General features: G+C 38.9%; 3 protein-coding genes across 4 annotated transcripts in view; 1 reads left to right on the top strand and 2 right to left on the bottom strand.

Moving 5' to 3' along the window:
* LOC109974081 (ATP-dependent zinc metalloprotease YME1L1-like) overlaps positions 1–1,051 on the bottom strand; it is a 10,920-nt gene extending 9,869 nt beyond the window's left edge. Inside the window, exon 1 of the mRNA XM_020624089.1 lies at positions 855–1,051. Within this exon, the coding sequence (XP_020479745.1) occupies positions 855–887 (33 nt within the window). The 5' untranslated portion in view covers positions 888–1,051. The remainder of the gene's footprint in view (positions 1–854) is intronic.
* Positions 1,052–1,942: 891 nt separating this feature from the next.
* On the bottom strand, positions 1,943–9,946 carry LOC109974062 (acyl-CoA-binding domain-containing protein 5A-like). Its single transcript, XM_020624069.1, has 14 exons — positions 9,874–9,946; positions 8,824–8,945; positions 8,395–8,518; positions 7,919–7,991; positions 7,480–7,657; positions 7,266–7,304; positions 6,742–6,936; positions 5,725–5,940; positions 4,000–4,094; positions 3,713–3,878; positions 3,374–3,582; positions 3,096–3,146; positions 2,832–2,947; positions 1,943–2,733 (listed from the first exon to the last, which is right to left on the bottom strand). Exons 2-14 carry the CDS (start codon positions 8,903–8,905, stop codon positions 2,721–2,723), a joined length of 1,557 nt encoding a protein of 518 aa, XP_020479725.1. The 5' UTR covers positions 8,906–8,945; positions 9,874–9,946; the 3' UTR covers positions 1,943–2,720.
* Positions 9,947–9,992: 46 nt separating this feature from the next.
* LOC109974040 (abl interactor 1-like) overlaps positions 9,993–17,293 on the top strand; it is a 23,206-nt gene continuing 15,905 nt past the window's right edge. Inside the window, exons 1-2 of one of the 2 annotated variants that reach the window (XM_020624025.1) lie at positions 9,993–10,201; positions 15,686–15,853. In XM_020624025.1, the coding sequence (XP_020479681.1) occupies positions 10,085–10,201; positions 15,686–15,853 (285 nt within the window). In that variant the 5' untranslated portion in view covers positions 9,993–10,084. The remainder of the gene's footprint in view (positions 10,202–15,685; positions 15,854–17,293) is intronic. The other variant, XM_020624027.1, reaches the window with a different exon arrangement.

Below are 17,293 nucleotides of genomic sequence, written 5' to 3'. Positions count from 1 at the left end.
GGAGGAGGAAGATACCTGAGCGAGTAATGTTAATTTTACCTGCGATACTTTGAATAAATAAGCACTGTTTTGAAGTTACTTGGTCTGTCTCGTCTCTCAGAGTTAGCAATGGTAAGGTTCTTATTACCATCTTATACGTCTCTGTTACCAGCCTTGCAGCTGGCGATAACATTAGTCAAAACATGAAGCAAATCAATGTGTGTGTGTGTGTCTGTTGATTAAGTGGTGTGTAACTAAAAACATTCTCACGACCTCTAGTACATGTCGTGATATTAAACATAAGAACATATTATGGCTAAGGCTACAGTTATACACATCATAATAATAATATTAAACATCCTGTCTGCTGACAGTCATCAACTCTTCTCTCTAGTTATCCTTGACCAGATGTACCCTGTAGAAACTCATAAGCATGCCTAAGCATTTAACAGTCTAACTAGACATCCTATCTCCACTAAACATTTCTAATACATAATGTATCTATCCAATATCTATCTGACTAAAAATACCTAACAGCACATAATCAGAAGTCAAACAAGTCGCTGGCTGACGCAGTTGAAAATGTGGCAGATAAGGAGACACCAACGTTGCTAGCCAAAACTTTCCCCGGATGCCCGCATCATCCAAATTTAACCTAAATGACGGTTAAACGCGGAGTTCACTGACGTAAACGCGCATTTATTTCAAATTATTAAACCAAAGCGAAAGGCTGAATGAAGTCTGTCTTACAAGAGCACAGGCTAAGGTTAACATAGCTTGTTAGCAAGGTTAACATAGCTTGCTAGCAAGTTTAACAAGGAACGCGTCAACGCGAAGGTTATCTTAGCCTTGTATTTCTTACTTTCCTAACTTACCTGTGGCTGGACGGTCGCAGACAAAGAAAACATTTCAGATCTCACTTGTGTCCCTGAGAGTTAAAGGTCCGTTTTTCACGTTAACTTTCTGTAGTAGATTCACAAACTCCGAATGTGAACTTCCGTCTGACAGCTGAAAATAAACCGGATATGACTTCTTCTATGGTGATGACAAAAATTTGTATCCATGTCAAAACCGATTCTCCCTTTTCTGACCTGTCTAAAGTTCCGTTTATCTTGCTAAAACCCTCACTGCCGCTGTGGATTAAATCTTCAGGTTTCTTGAATTCTTTTTAAGTTTGTAGGATACACACAACAGAGAAGTCGCTCCTTAGAAGTGGTGCAAGAAATCCTCACATTAGAGTAAAAGTAGCTACACCACAGTGTAAAAGTGTTACAAGTCATGCAACATGTTATGTGGGCTAGGTGAAAGTAGCAAAAGTTAAAGTACTCACGATGTAGCGCACTTCACAATAATGTACTGTATATCATATTAATAGATTGCATAACTGTGTAGCCTATATCACATTTGTTTATTATGTGATGAGCTTGTGAATCTCCCACTGAGGATCAATAAAGTCTGATTAAATTTTGTTATTGAGCTTATTCTGAAAAGTAACTGATTAGTTATCAAATACATGTAGGCCTAATGCAGTAAAACGTGCATTATTTGCCATTAAAATGTAGTGAAGATGAAGTAAAAAAAAAAAATTGAGTAAAGCACAGATACATCTAAGTGGTATTGTACAGTACTTGAATAAGTTATTGCTCCTTACCATTTCAGTAACTTGTGAGGGAAATAACTTGTCCAAACGCTGAAAACAACACCATTTTCACCACGTTTGCAATGAACAAAATGCCAGTAAATGCCATTGTGTCTGGTAACCTGTAAAATTATTTTGCTTATTTATACCATTCTAAAATGTGATGAATGGGACACTGTCCCTAAACACTGCAGAGACAGTGTCTATTTTATCTGAAGTAATTTTGTTTTCTGTTAGTTTGTTAGTTTTTGTTCTCAAGTAGGAATAAAAATGACATACACACAAAAACAGCAGCGGTGATTTATTTAGCAGACAATCCACGTCCCTTTTCATAAGGACTCGCGGCCAGTTGTTAATTTTGAGTTGGGCATCAAAACAAAAGATCCACTGCAATAAAAGTGTATGTTCAAAGACTGTATTTATTGCATGATAAAATGGGCTTCACAAACTGATGTTTTACAATTGTGTATCTGAAAGTACTGTAAGCGTCCCTAATCTGAACGTTCTTTTTCGCTGTACAGATGACAAGAAGCAAGAATGATTATATATTGATATATATGGATTGTCTGTATTCTAAATCACACTCATTCTGCAAAATTTTTATCAATAATATTGCTATGAATATACAGTTTGCACATTAAAAACCATGTTTTCACCTTAAATGTCTATTTGATCTAATTAGAAATGCCACTGAAATAGTTCCATATTTCAGACAAAAAATATAAAAGGTGACTGTTCTTAGTTACCTGTAAAGAGCATTGTCTGAAAAATAATAATGAAAACAACATAGACTATGAAATCTAAATAACATGTTGTCTAATATAAAATTCATCATAAATAAAATCACTAACTGTAAAAAATGTGCCTGCATTTATTATAAATAAATCCTCCCTTTCTTAGACAATTAAAAAGCTTCCCCGAAGTTAAAATGCTAGACTATGCCAGCTCCCTTTGAATGATCTTTCTGACTATTGATTTATCTAAGGTAGCCTTTCCATTTCTACTGGCACCTTAGACTGTGTTGATGACTTACAGAAGCCACAAAGCAACAAAGGTGCAGTGATTTCCTCCTAGGTTCATGTTCTTTGTTCTGTTAAACAATTCAGGGGATTTTCCTGTGAGTAGAAAAAGTGAAAAGCTTTAGTTTGTGGCTATAAAATAAAAAAAGAGTAATTAATGAGACCTGGGCATTTTTAATCAGCGTTTTGCTCACTTTCTCTTCCGCTGTAAATAAAGCTGGACAAGCAAATGGGCAATCAATGGCCAGAGTGCAGTCAACACCACTGTGAGTGGGGCGAAGTCAAATGGCCACCAGGATGGTCTGAGGAACTATAGAAACAGAGAACTTGCATTAAAAAAAAGCTATTGGTTTCCTGATTATATTATAATCATAAAATTACATAATGTAAACAAAAACCATTTAAATAAAAAAAAAAAAAACAATCTAAAAACCTTTGAAGAATATTTTGATAAGGACCTTTCGTGCTGTAGATAGGGAGTCCTCCTGCCTTGGTGAAGATGATCTTGACTGAAAATACAAAAATCCATCAGTAAATACATAATAAGCTGTCATGGTGAATGTCATCAACAGCGTCACATTTTAGTACACATGTGCCTGAAAGAAAAATAAGTGCAATGTAAAAGTGATTTTATTTTGCATGTTCAAAATATGGGGGAAAAAAAAATCTACCTCTTGTGTGATGACAAAAAAATGACAACAGCCTACACAGAATGTGGCTAACACCGTTCTCTGACCTGTGACACGGTGAGCGCCTCCAGGGTGTGCAGCCTGTGCAGCACATTGGCCATGTCACACTGCAGCTTCAGCAAAGCTGTAGCTATTTGCTCATTGAGGTTTCCCCTGCACGCAGTGACAGGATGTCTCTTCTTTGACTCATAACTGTGGCTAGCATCTCCACGGGAACACAGCTGAGACCTGCAGCTAGCCCTTGGTGATGGAAGACCTGAAGCAGGAGCCCGAATGTGACGGATTAAAGCTATAGCACACAATTTCTTTGATTCCTTTAAACACTTAGGACAGTGAACTAAGAGCACAGCTTAGACAAAAGGTACATTAGTGATACAGTGTTTTACCTCTCCCTCTTCTAGACAAGGAGCTGTTGCTTTGGCTTGTACTAATCCCTTCTCCCACTTGATCCTCTCCTCCATTCATGGCAGTGCTGCTCACAAACCTAAGATCCTTTTGCTTCAATGAGGCAGTTCCTGATTCACATGACTGAACGCCTGATGTAGATACCGGCTTATAGGAGAAAAAACAACTGTATAGCCACTAATAGGGCAGAACATTGTGAGGTAATGAAAAACATTCTAATGATTTTCATGCCTGATATGAATACAAACTTAGAGAATGGTTACCACACCTCTTCCATGGCGAGATGCTCCATTGAGTCACAGAACTCCTCATTATCCGAGTCTGTGGATCGGTGGTTTTTCTCTTGAGCAGCATCACTATGATCTGAAAGGTGTGAAGCACAGACCCACACAGTTCTTCATTATCTATCTGCAGAATACACATTAAATTTAAAGTGCAATGTTTAACAGCCAGTGTATGTCTATACGCAGCTTATACACTCGCCAGCGCCCCTTTATTAGGTACACCTGTACAGTTGTATGCACTTCAATGCAACACTTCCCCCTTATATCTGTGTTTATGAAGCTCAAAATGTTCAGTTTTTGATGAAATTGTCATAAATGTGTACATTCAATTATATGTTTATTATTGAGGCCATAGCTAAAGGTGGTGTTGTACTGGACTACATTATATCCAGAGGTGATCCTAATATTCTGACCCTCTCATGTTTGTAGCAGGGGAGGACAAAAATATAGAGACACCTCTTACTGTATTTTGAACAACACGTCTGTCTGTTCAAAGCTGGAACCAGGAAACATTTACTTTAGCTTAGCATAAAGACTGGAAACTGGGAAACTGTGTGCCTGGCTCTCTTCTGTGGAGAGAGGTGCTAGAGGCAGATTGTTTTTTTTAACCTCTGAACACAGCCAGACTATATGTTTACCCCAGGTAACAGTACTGATGCAAAGCTAAGCATACGTATGTCCCAAAATGTCAAACTATTCATTTAAGAACTGGACAGTAGATAGTTTGACTTATACTATACTTATATGTTCTACACAGTTTAACATTAATTTCTCTTTTTCTTTTTACTGCTTATTTTATTGTTTTAGTTTTGCTGCAGGCAGGGTTAATTTAAAAATCACATACGACTAACCAGCGTACACATGTCCCATGAACATCATAATGTGACACGCACAGCAATTAAGGTATGAATATTAGGCTTACATATACAGTATACTGTACCTGTGCAGGTGTCCACAAATTGAGTCATGTAGTCAGTGAATCAGTAGGTTTAACAAAAAGATGATACGCTGTGAAATTAAAGTGATGTCATTGATGTCCAGGCATTTTGATGCGAGGTAGCTGATCAGCTTTATATCCAGATGTTTGTTATATATCCTCTAAACATGGAGATTTTAGCTGTAAAACATACCTAACATAATCATTTTGTTACAGGCCTAAAGTACACACTGTAAGTTGTATAATAAAGGTTTTATATAGAATTAAAAATAAATACTGGATCTTAAAAACTGGTTGGGACAGCCACAAGCTAAGTGAAAGACATATTCATAACATCTGCTCCTCAGTACAAAAATGACAGAAGCTGTCTGTATTGTGGAGACATTACAGGTCCTCCTGCACACAGGAACAGTACCCTGGATAAAGTGAGGCTTAAGCAGGCATATGATTACTCTGGTTATGTTCTATATCACATCCTGCACATGATTTAACCAGGATAAAACACAACTGGGACTAGTTATCATTTAAAGACACTGACAGATGATGATGAGGATATGGCACAAAAGTTGAATAAAGTAAAATTTGAGAATGTATAATAAAATCGCTATAATTGTTATTAATTACTGAAAAGACAAACCCCCTCAGCAGCAGCACTGGCTGCAGGCAAATGTCTCATATGTACTTATCCTTACAGTATATGTATCAAAGACAAAAATAATATAGAACCATATAATATGTATGATTAAATCTTGTACTTATTGTGTAATCCTACCACTTAGGTGTCCATTAAAGTGCATGTGCAGGTTACATTGCACAGTGGGCTCTATGGAACAGGCCAGTTCTTCCTCTTCCACCTCGCTGTTGAGGGAGCTGTGTGTCCCGTTGGTGAAGGAAGACATGCTGAGCTCCATGCTGCTGCTGGATCCTCTGGTGCCTGACGTCCACCACTTGTCCTCCACCTTCAGCAGCCTTGGGTCAGGACTCCAGTCTGAGACAACACAAAGAGAGAAATCAAGTATGACTAGGCATCACAAAACAGTTTTTGTGTTGTATCCTGTGTCTCACCCTAGATGTATTTAATGCTAATGTCTTGTGTCTTTATCTTGACAATGCTCATCTTATTTATATGAAAGGGAAAAGACATCACATCAATGACTTTAAATGGATATATTTCATATTTCTGGCACCCTTAAAATGAACTATAAGATGCAAGTGAAATTTTGTTTCTGAAATCAAATGTGTACTGGCTGGTCTTTATTAACTTGTCTAATATGCCTCAGGCCTCTGGGCAATTACACAACAGAAACACACAAACAGTTAGTCACCTTTCAAACTAAAAATAGTCAAAAATTGAGGAAAATTAAGGTAAAACAGTGCATACACATACAGGATAATGCATAAACGTGAGAGTGTGTATACAGCAAATGACTAATCTGATCAATCTGTGCCACATAAAAACACAAGCCTCATTAGGGGTGTGTTTTAGGTTGCAACAGTGTCATGTTTCAAAAGGCAACTTCTTACAACAGCTGTGCACTGTATTATTTTAACAAATGTTACACAAGAGTAAATTGTATATTTCTTACCGACAACTTTCATCTGTGGCTTGATACACATTTGGTGCGCTAGTGGAGAGTTTACATAGGATTGATTCTAAATAAACTTATTTTTATGGGATTTGTTGATTTTAAGAAGAATAAAATGACTCTGTTCACTTGGCATGTAACCTCTAAAACACAACACACACACCTTCACAGGACAATCACATAGCTACAACTGCTCACAATACCTTTTTCTTCCTCCTCCTTGTCTTCATCTTCTGTATTATCTTCTTTATCCTCTTCCTCACTTCTCTTCCAATCCCTACTTTCCTCTTTCCTCCCAGTTTCACTATTTTCTTTGCTTCCCTCCGCCTCCTCACTACTGACATGATCACTGACTTTTTCTTGAAGGTTTTGTATATCATCCCACAGATCCCCAAAGCCTGAACAGTGAATGAAACACTCTTGATTAACTCCTCATCAAATGATATTTTGAACAATATAAATCTACACACAGGCATACAAACAGTCGGTTCACAGGACAGTTTTTACACCACAAAGAGCAAATGGAAACCAACAACTAACACTTTGACTAACTACAACATATACACAAGATAATTTCATCCATCTAGCAGCGACTGCAGTGCGAGCCAAAGACAATGAGCCAAATAAAGCAGCAATGAAAGCAACTTACTAGTTACATTAAGCTTAGACACTGTGGGACCCATCAACTCTATAGCCACTACAAACACTACAAACAGCGAAGACTTGCCTTCCATTGTCAGTTTCTTAAATGGTTTGGCCAGTTTATCTAGTGATAAAAAGACATTTAAGATAAGCTCAGTGTTCAGAAAAGAAAATGTCTGTGACTGAGAAATGAAAATTAAAGCTGTCCATCCCACTTGAGCAGCAGTGGTCTCCTTGAATTCATTTCTCCTTTGACGTGGCCTCATGTGTGGAATTACGTCTCTGATCGTGAACCTTACCTGCATGGCTTGCAAAAGGCCTGGTGAAGGGTCTCCTGTCTGCCTCATTTTCTTCAGCTTCTTCACCTCCTCCGTCTACTTCAGCTTCTTCACCTCCTCCGTCTACTTCTGTGTAGAAGTCACCAAGCTTCTGCACCAGGTCCGACACTTCATCTGAGATTGGGATTGCCTCCAGAATCTGACAACACATACATCACATCATCATGTAAATTAATTATTTTATAAAAAATTTAAGTCTGATAGATAAACTGGGTCATATTCAAATAATTTGTATTTCCTTTTGTGTCTTCTGAGACTCGGCCATCAGCAGGCTTTTATTATTGTTAGAATTAGAAATCAGAAGCCGATCAGATAAATCCCATAAATTTCGGTTTATTAAGCGCTTATTGCTCTGGTTGCTGCTACCATTCAGCTTTTAGTTTTCCCTGAACTGACTTACCAGTTGAATGTTCTCAATGTAATTCTTCATGGCATCCTCCTTTGTCATATTTCCTAAAGATCTCCAGGCATCCCTGAGGATACAAAGTCATATTTACACCCCATGAACACTCACAAGAAAATGAACATTGAACAACTGCAAATGTGCAGTTACAGAGGAATTAAAAATGAAGAAATGTTAGCAAACTCGATTATTTTCTATTACTTCAGTATTACATATTATCTGCTCTAGTGTGCAGTAACATTTCAGTATTATTAAAATTGAATAATGTATTTGTATAGCAGGCAAATACTTTGATCTAGGCTCTGGATGGACAGTGTGTGAGGATCTGATAGAAGTGATCCTTTTATATGCAATAGATACATCACAGCGTATATGTAACTTGGCACAAAACATGCAAATCCACCAGCTGTCGGTCTCCTGTGTTGCCATTAGCTGTGGAACACAACAATTACATGTACATTAAGACAACGTACCATTTAGCTTTTCCACAAGTGTCCCAGAAGCCAGATGGTCTGGAGATGTTGCAGGGCCCTGAGGTGGCCTGCTTATAGTAACTATAGAACATAAGCTTCATGTTATCAGATGGCTGGAAAGGACCTGAGGAATGAAAAGAGCAGATTATATCATTAAAAGACACGGGCCTACTAACATGAGTTATAGGAATTGTAATTAGATGAAATGACTGATTCAGCAAATCAACTCTTATCCCTATGGCTGCTTTATCAATAGGGGTCAGCCAAGAGGGGCACAGCTTAAATGATCTGCATATAGGCCAGTTACCTGGAGTGTTTATGCACCAACAAGCACAGACTTCACACTGGATAGCACACAACTCTACAGAAAATACAAGAAAATACATTGCCTTTCATTTGTTATAAGACAGAGTGAAACAGAATAATCACCTTCTTCTGGTAAACTCTGCATCACTTTAACTGCAGCAGCAAATTTCTCCTCCAGGCCGTGTTTGTCCCCGTCCTGCGCCATGCCGAGTGCAGAGAGGATGTCATGAAAGAGTCCTCACATCCTGAAACAAGAATATGAAATAATCAGAAAACTCAAGGACATTTAGAAAGTGTCCAGTTAGGAACACTTGAAGACATTTTAGTCACCACTGTAGCAGGTAGCCTATGTTTTAACTACGTAGGCTGATTATTTCCCCTTTAGGCTAATCTGGAAGATTTGGGATAAAATTGTTGTATTTAATAAATGTTTGAAGCTGAAATGTTTCCCTCTGTAGCTGATTGATTATAAACTCACCATTAAATTCATATTCGCCAGTGAAATAATTATTTCATTAATCCGGTGTATGTCTGCGATGGGCTATACAGCAGAAATCTCGACTCACGTTCGGTGATGTAATATATCTGGGAAATGTAGTTTTTATTGTATAAAGCCTTCGGATTCATGGTCGAGACTACTCCTACTCCTTCAAATCCCACAAACCCTCTTCAACAGTGATTTAAGTCGTGGGCGGTTATGGGTAACGTAGTGTTTTGATGTTATTTTTAGTAAACCGCTGTTATTGTTAGACTGTATTTTTTCCATTTTGAAAATGATTTATTTGATCTATTTGATATATTTGATATGGGCTATATATTTACCCAGGCCTATGTGGGCTAGCACCTTTCTGTTACCACTGTTATCAAGGTTTAGGCTATAGCCACCAAAAGGCTGCATCTATTGTTGAGTCATTGTTTATGTTGTTTTGTAAAATGTATCATTATTTCTATTATTTGCTTGTTTTTACCTTTCTTATGATGATGTCTGATTTGTGAGCTGACATATTTCAACTATATTTCTATTTTAGAATATTTAAATGGGCTACGTTGCGTTATGTGATAGGTAAATGATTCCCCGCATATGTATCATTTAGCCTACAACAACAATAATAATGATGATGATATTGTTATGGATTAATAATAAGAATCCTTTAGTGTAGGCCATCAGTTAACTGTGATTGGTCCGCTTCGCTTCTCCCTCGGCCGCTCAGCTAATCAGCGCTCGTCGTTGATGACGTAGCTGCGACTCGTCACGGCTCGTTGTGAGTCGAAAGCCAGTGGCTCTACAATGCCAGGCGGGGGAGCCCCTTTCTCAGTAACACACCACAGCATCACCGCCTCGCCTCACTGAAAAAGACGGGAGAGAAATGCAAAGGGATGTAAGATGGCAGAGCTACAAATGCTATTAGAGGAGGAGATCCCTGCCGGTAAAAGAGCACTTGTGGAAAGCTACCAGAATCTGTCCCGGGTTGCGGAATACTGCGAAAACAATTATGTCCAGGTAAGAGCGGCTATCGGGTGCTAAATTTGATCCGTTTATCGGTTATCTCCGTCGTGTCTGCGGTGCTGTAGTAGAAGTGAGTGAAACCACAAGGGCAGGAAATGCTGCTCGTAACGACGGGAATCCTCAAACCGCTAGCTGCACGGACTGGCCTTTTCCCCCAGCATAATGCTTCAGCCACGGCTCGATGCTGCGTCTGTGTTTCGTTGGTTTCTGATTTCGGCTGGTCGGCCCGGTGAACCGAGTCAGGGTTCACCTTTAAAGGCGATTCTTGACGTGCTAATCACAGCTCGGGGCTTATAGAGGGTGTGTCGTTGTTATGACCCAGTGGTTTGTCACTGACTCTATGTTTCATAGGCACCTGTGATTGAACGTTATCCCCAGACCTATTTTTTAATGTAAATATTGCCATTAATGATCATTTTAATGCGATTTAAAACAAACGGGCTATGCACACACTTAGCCTAATTTTCATTTTACTTGTGGAAATTTAAAAGCTAGCACAAGAGTAATTTTTTTTTTTTTAGCTATGCTATTTTACCAGCAAACGAATTAATAATCTACTGCCAATGCTTAGTCACTGTAAAGTGACTAAAACTGGTGCATATTTAGTAAAGGCACCCTACGTAACAATTAGCCATTAACACATGTTTCTACAGTATCTCTCTCACATGTTAGGTTGCTAAGTGGACATCGTATGTATGTGTAAAGACTTAGGGGAAAACACAAGTCATGTAAGACTAGGTGTGTGTTTCCAGCTGGCCGTGATGCAGACATGATGTGTCTACTACAGCGCTGAAAACATGGCCATGGATTATTTGCTTGTAATCAAATGCATGGTTCAGGTTAGTCATATGTGTGACTGCTTGTTTGTTGCATATTAGTGATGGGACAATGTGACTTTTTCTCCATACCACTCAATATGATGTGTACAATTCAATACATTCAGGATGCAGTTTAAAAATTCAGTGACAATGTATGACTAGGTGCAGAATAGTTGTACTTTGGCTTGATGACTGGTTTGATTATATAAATAACAAGCAGATATACTGACATATGTTCAGCTAGGTCGTCTTATTTACAAAAAATATGAAGTCGCTGGTGTGTGGGGACAACATGATATACAGTACATGTTGCATACTGTGATGTTTTTGTATTGAAGTATACTGAACGTTGACATATTGTCCCATTGCTATTACACATACTGACTGAGTTTTAAATCAGTGTCAAGAAATGTATTATCAGTAGTTAAAATGACCATTTTTATAAATGTTTTTGGAATGAACTTTCTTTAATAGAAGCCTCATTGTTGCCAGTATAATTTCTTCTCCTTCAAAATACTGTTAAACGTGGCCTAGAAACAAACACATTTTGAACATGATTTTTGTAATCATGAAAAATGTGTATTCATTTCTTAATGTTTTGCTCAAAGGTCAAATTTAATGTAAGTTCTCAGAGGTGCGTCTGCCTTAGTGGCCAAATTAGTTGACATTAGCAGTTTGCGAGACAATGTTATGCTTGTGGTGGTAAAGCTATCAGATTTTGGCATCAGTGGGTTGGAGGTTAAATTGCATTGCTGTAGTCTGCAGAACAGGTGGCTGACTTACATATTAACTTGGTGGGGTTTTAAATGTAAGTAGTTTGGATTAGTGTGTGGACTTCAAATGATGTTAGGGACATCAGGTTGATGGCTTGATCCTTGTGGGCTACTAGTAGGCAGAGATTTATGAGGTTTTGATAATAAATGTGTATACAATTTGGCTAAAACTGGAAAATGGGATCTTTCTGCTGATTGATGATGATGTTCTCAAATCAGTGGTGTGGAATTTGACTTAGACTTTGAAGGTCATATTAACAACTCGCCGCTAAAGGAAATGAAAACCACATGTGAAGAAATGCAAACTGAAAACCAACATGCTCAGGACTGATTTTTATATGTGACTGATTAGTCCTTCACAGACCAGTTGAGCAAGAAAAAAACTGCTGATGTGTCATGGAAATGTTGTCGTACCAAACTGCACGAAGCAAGGAAGGAAATAAGCAAAATGGAGAAAACAATTATTTGAAGTGAATAATGATAAAACGTTTATTGAGAAACATTTTGCTGGGTGGTTTTTGGCCATTGTTTTTAACACAGTGTCCATTCTATTTGCCACAATATGTTGGCACCATATTACCTCCATCTGTATCCCAATACACAATGTAGTGAATGAATTACATAATGTGACTAATGTGAACATAAGGTTTCTTAATCTAGTAATGAAAATTGTATACATGATTATCGCCACATTTACTGTTGAGTTTCAGAGCCATATTCTGTAGTGACACTTTGTACTGTAATATTGTATTTATTATATGCCTGAAGTATGAAAATGCATGTATGTGGTTTCTCCTGGGTAATAATTTCTTGAGGGACATTTAAAAACATGACTTAGAGTCCTGCATGTATGTAAACACATTTGGTAAAAAGGAATAAAGAGTAAGGAGGCTCTTATTATTGCGTTCCACTATAACTTAGATTGTGTTCAGTAGCCCTGGACAAGGAAGATGATAAAAATATTCTTAATACAGTTTTAAATTGAGCTTTTTGCTCCATGTTGTTGAAACTTGTTTTAGTCAGTCAATAATTTGTGGATGTCTTTAGGTAATATAGGTCTACATACTTCTGTGGAGACGAAATTGTACAAAACACAATTTGTGATGCTAAAAAAAATCATATAACTGCTTTTCTTCTCTATAAGATGTGTGAAGATTAAGGTGTTAGGTGGAAGCTCATTACTCTACTTAATATTTCCCTGATGCTGACCCCACCGAATTCCCCCTCTGACTAATGGCTGTTTCTTTCATGACTCATGAGGTACACGATCTTCTAGTATTGGACGTGATGTTCTGTATAATATGACACTCAGAAATTGCTTCATTTTTGTGCTTTGTTAAGGTTGAGTCTGGTGCTTAACAAAAAAGGAATTCCAAGTGGAGTGCTCACAAAAAGGCTTTTGTAAGCTTAATATGAAACATAATAAGTCAAAGCAGGAGAGCATGAGTAAGAGAGGCAGAGATCCATAATGAACAGTGTGTATTTGTGTATTAGGGAGATGTAGGCTATTATTGCCAGGGGTTTTCTCTGCTGAATATTTTCTGACTAGTTTGACTATGTTGGAAGTTTTAACCTGTCTTTAAATACCCGCTAACACCCCCTCGCTAAAACTCCAGAACAGTGGCTGCCAGACTAAGGAGGCTGCTTTTGCACCGAGAGAGTGGGACAAAGAAAGAGCAAAAACCAGGGTTGACATCAGTTTAGCTTTTTGAGGTAAAATGGTAAAAGTACCCAAAGGACTCGAATTTGATTCAGACAAAATGCTCTTTCTTCTGGATGTGTTAGCATCTAAAGCTACTGTGTTTGTTTTGATAACATTAGGGACCCTGTGTGGTCATTATTTTACCTTTTTATTGAATTAATATGATTTTAATTTGGGAGTAATTTGAACTTTGTGTAACATTAGTGCTTTGTGTCACAATAGCAGTAACCAGGGCGTTCTACTGGACCGATAAATTTACTAGTCAGCTAAAGCTGGCTTTGGACAGGAGGCTGCATTATGTACAGTTGGTTGCAACCAGGCATCCGTAGTTTAGGAAACAGGATGTGATGGGAGGGACAAAGAGCAGTTAGGAGCACCTTATGTTGTCAGTTTGTTTTGAGTGTCACTAGACCCTCTAGTGGTTGAAAAGAAATTAGGCATCTCTTCAAATTCTGGTGCGCTAATGACTCATGAGAATAACAAAATGTGACCTTACTACTTACTGTATGTTATCCAGTAGTCTGAACCATTGACTGTATATAAAAGCTGGACAAACCCTCTGACATCAGCCATTGGTTTTCTGAAGAGCCGTTTTTGAAGCTGAAGTCTTGCCATGTCCATATTGGTTGCACTTCACTCCACCTGCTAGGTCTAATCCCAAACTGGCCAAAGAGGTGGAGCGTGAGTGGAGCTGGCTAGACAGCTAGCGGCCAGCCACCTATGGCAGCACCCTCCTGCCTTTCACTCAAAGCAGCCATGCTTTAATTAATGCATAATTTTTAGTCTCAGTATAATTTAAACGGGCGAGTTATTAAAAAAAAATAAATTCACCCCTGTATAGTTGTCATGGAAGGGGAATTTAGCTAAAGAGAGCAAAAACGTTTTTTGCACCAGGCTGTAAACATGTTTATTTCTGCTGTAAAGTTGGGCATTTTAACATGGGAGCATTGACTCCCTTTTAATCTAGCCACAGGGGTTGCAAGCCAGTGACTTCTCTGCCGGTCCCAAGCCCAGATAAATACAGAGGGTTGTGTCAGGAAGGACATCCGGGGTAAAAACATGCCAAATTTAAACATGCGAATCATCAGTGCGAATTCCATACCGGATTGGTCGAGGCCCGGTTTAACAACGACCGCCACCAGTGCTGTTGACCTACAGGGTGCTGGCGGAAATTGGACTACTGTTGGTCAAAGAAGGAGAGGAGGTAGAAGGATTCATAGACAGAGAGAGAAGAGGAAAGGCAGGAGTATAGGTCTGAGAATAGGGACTCTTAACTTTGATAGCCTTAATATTTACTTTTACGAAAATGCACCAACTTTGGGTTGTTTGGCTTTTGGTAAAACGAAGCCTCCTGCATTTGTGCCGTAGCCCGAGGCATTATGTTCCCATTATGTGCCCACTTTCGTGAATGTGATATCTCAGGAATGTTTTGAGGGAATTTCTTCATATTTGGTATAAAGACCACTTGAACTCAAGGATGCACTGATTTTCTGTGGTCAGAGTTCACGGTCAGTGTAACCTTGTGTCCATCCCATTCTTGTGAACGTGATATCTCAGGAGTACCTAGAGGAAATGTCTTCAGATAACTGGCACAAATGTCCACTTCCATTTTACCAGTAAATACACTTGCATTCCTTCAGAGTCTTCACTGTATAGGATATGTGTCTGGAGAGACATGCATGTAAACTGCAACTTGATTGGCTGGCAGAGGCATACAGTCATACAATACACTAAATGAGGAACTGATTGAAACGGAAATTATGATGATAATTTATACTGAACTGTCAGTTGAAATAGAAGACATTGTATTGGTTCACTGTGTGGCTTGATTGTCCCCACTTTGTGTCAAACTATAAATATGTCTGTTCAGTCTCACTGCTATTTAAAAGCCTGCAGAAACAGATGGTGTGCAGTGTGCACAGCTGGTTAGAGTGTTAGGACCCTGCTCCGCGGGTCACCTCCCACCGTGCACCTGTTCTGTGTTGATCATATAAGTTATTCAGAAGTTATTGTTCTCCAGTTTCCACAGAGTCGTTTCCTCTGAGAATCACAAACTTGTGTTCACTGCCCTTCAGATCTGAGAATGAATGGTCCTATCAAATACTGTTCCCTGTTTCCTTTCTACTCAATCAACTGATAGAAGAATAACACCTCTCTCTCCGTCCTTCCTCCTTCTCGCTGCCAGGCTCAAGACAAGAAGAAGGCGCTGGAGGAGACCAAGGCCTACACCACCCAGTCTCTGGCCAGCGTGGCCTACCAGATCAATGCCTTAGCTAACAATGTGCTGCAGCTGCTGGACATCCAAGCCTCACAACTACGACGCATGGAGTCCTCTATCAACCACATCTCCCAGGTACACACCATACCTCTGGCAGATAACTCGTACAAATACAAAATATTCATACAGAAATGTTATGTACTGTATGTATGTAAATGCATAAAGGGCAGGGCCTTTATTCTCATCTGCAAAGAGAACAAGGTCTTTGTTTGAAACAGGCCTATATTAGATACAGGCATTTATTTCTAATGTCCTGTGTTGTAGATGATCTGATCCTGTTTGAATTTGTTTTCACTAATTCCAGGAATACCACAACAGTCATGCAATCTTGCCAGCAGTTTCTCATCTCTAACAGAAATATACAGGTGATTAAAAACCATATTTCTGTTAATAAAAGAAACTCAGTGCAGCAGAGTGGTCAGTATGACATTACCCTGTTGTTGTGTTGATGGAATTAGTATTACTGAAACGTATAATATAAGACACTTTAGTCATTTTACTCCTCATCAGTTAAGAAGGAGAATTAATTCACATAAGAATCCCAATTCATATTTTCTATGATTCTAAACCAATTCACAAACATTAAAATACATTTTCACAATGATGTTGATGGGGGGGAAAAAAAGCAGAGCTTTTTAAAAAAAATCTCTTCTGCTCCTTTTCTGTTAGCCAGATAATGTCCTGATAATCAGAACCAGCTTAATGATGTGCTAGGTTTTGTTTGCAGCTCAATGGGTAACGGACAGGACTCAGTGGTTTGACACAGTGCACTGGAGCAAGAGCCCCAATGTCATTTATTCTTTTTATTCAGTTGAATCATTTTGAATTGATTCTCAGTCGAATTGAACCAAATTGTCTTATTTAAATGTTGGTTTTGATATGAGAACTTGTGGGAGGCATGGTTTGTAATGCAGGTTGACGAAGGCTTTGTGTGTTTTATATCCTATAGAGGAATATTGTGCAGAAACAGACATGGCAGGGGTGTGGATCATGCTGGACTTGTCAGACCTCCATAGCCCCTCTGCAGTCTCTCTTGTTTCATCAGCAGCCCTCTCTCTCTGTGCACTGCTTGCGGCCACCCTGCCTGTCAGCCAATGAATGTCCCCGTCCCCTCTTTGTGTGCTTCATTAAGCCTGTCAGGGATGAAGTGAAATCCTGACGCCAGCATTCTCGCCTGGTTAGAATTTTCAGCTCCCGCTTTACTCCACAGGCTGCAGGATGGAGCGGAGTTAGATGCAACAAAAATCTTATTGATCGGTAAAATATGGTCATTAGGGCTTTATGTCCCGCTATTTCTGCTTCAGATATAAGAGCACTATAGGGTCATGAAGCCACAGTAACGTGAACATTGGTCAGCATAGTGGTACAGAAACTGTTGAGTCAGTATGGGCACTTAACTATAGGTGAGGGAAGTTGATCTAGAGGCCTGATTGGACTAGATTAACATTATGAGGTGAGTCTGGGGATCCCTGGTAATTTAACTCAATGTTCTGGATGAGATTTAGTGCATTGTGA

This window comes from Monopterus albus, unplaced genomic scaffold, assembly GCF_001952655.1.
Source record: "Monopterus albus unplaced genomic scaffold, M_albus_1.0 scaffold319.1, whole genome shotgun sequence".
NCBI lineage: Eukaryota > Metazoa > Chordata > Actinopteri > Synbranchiformes > Synbranchidae > Monopterus > Monopterus albus.
This window is presented reverse-complemented; position numbering and strand designations above follow the sequence as displayed.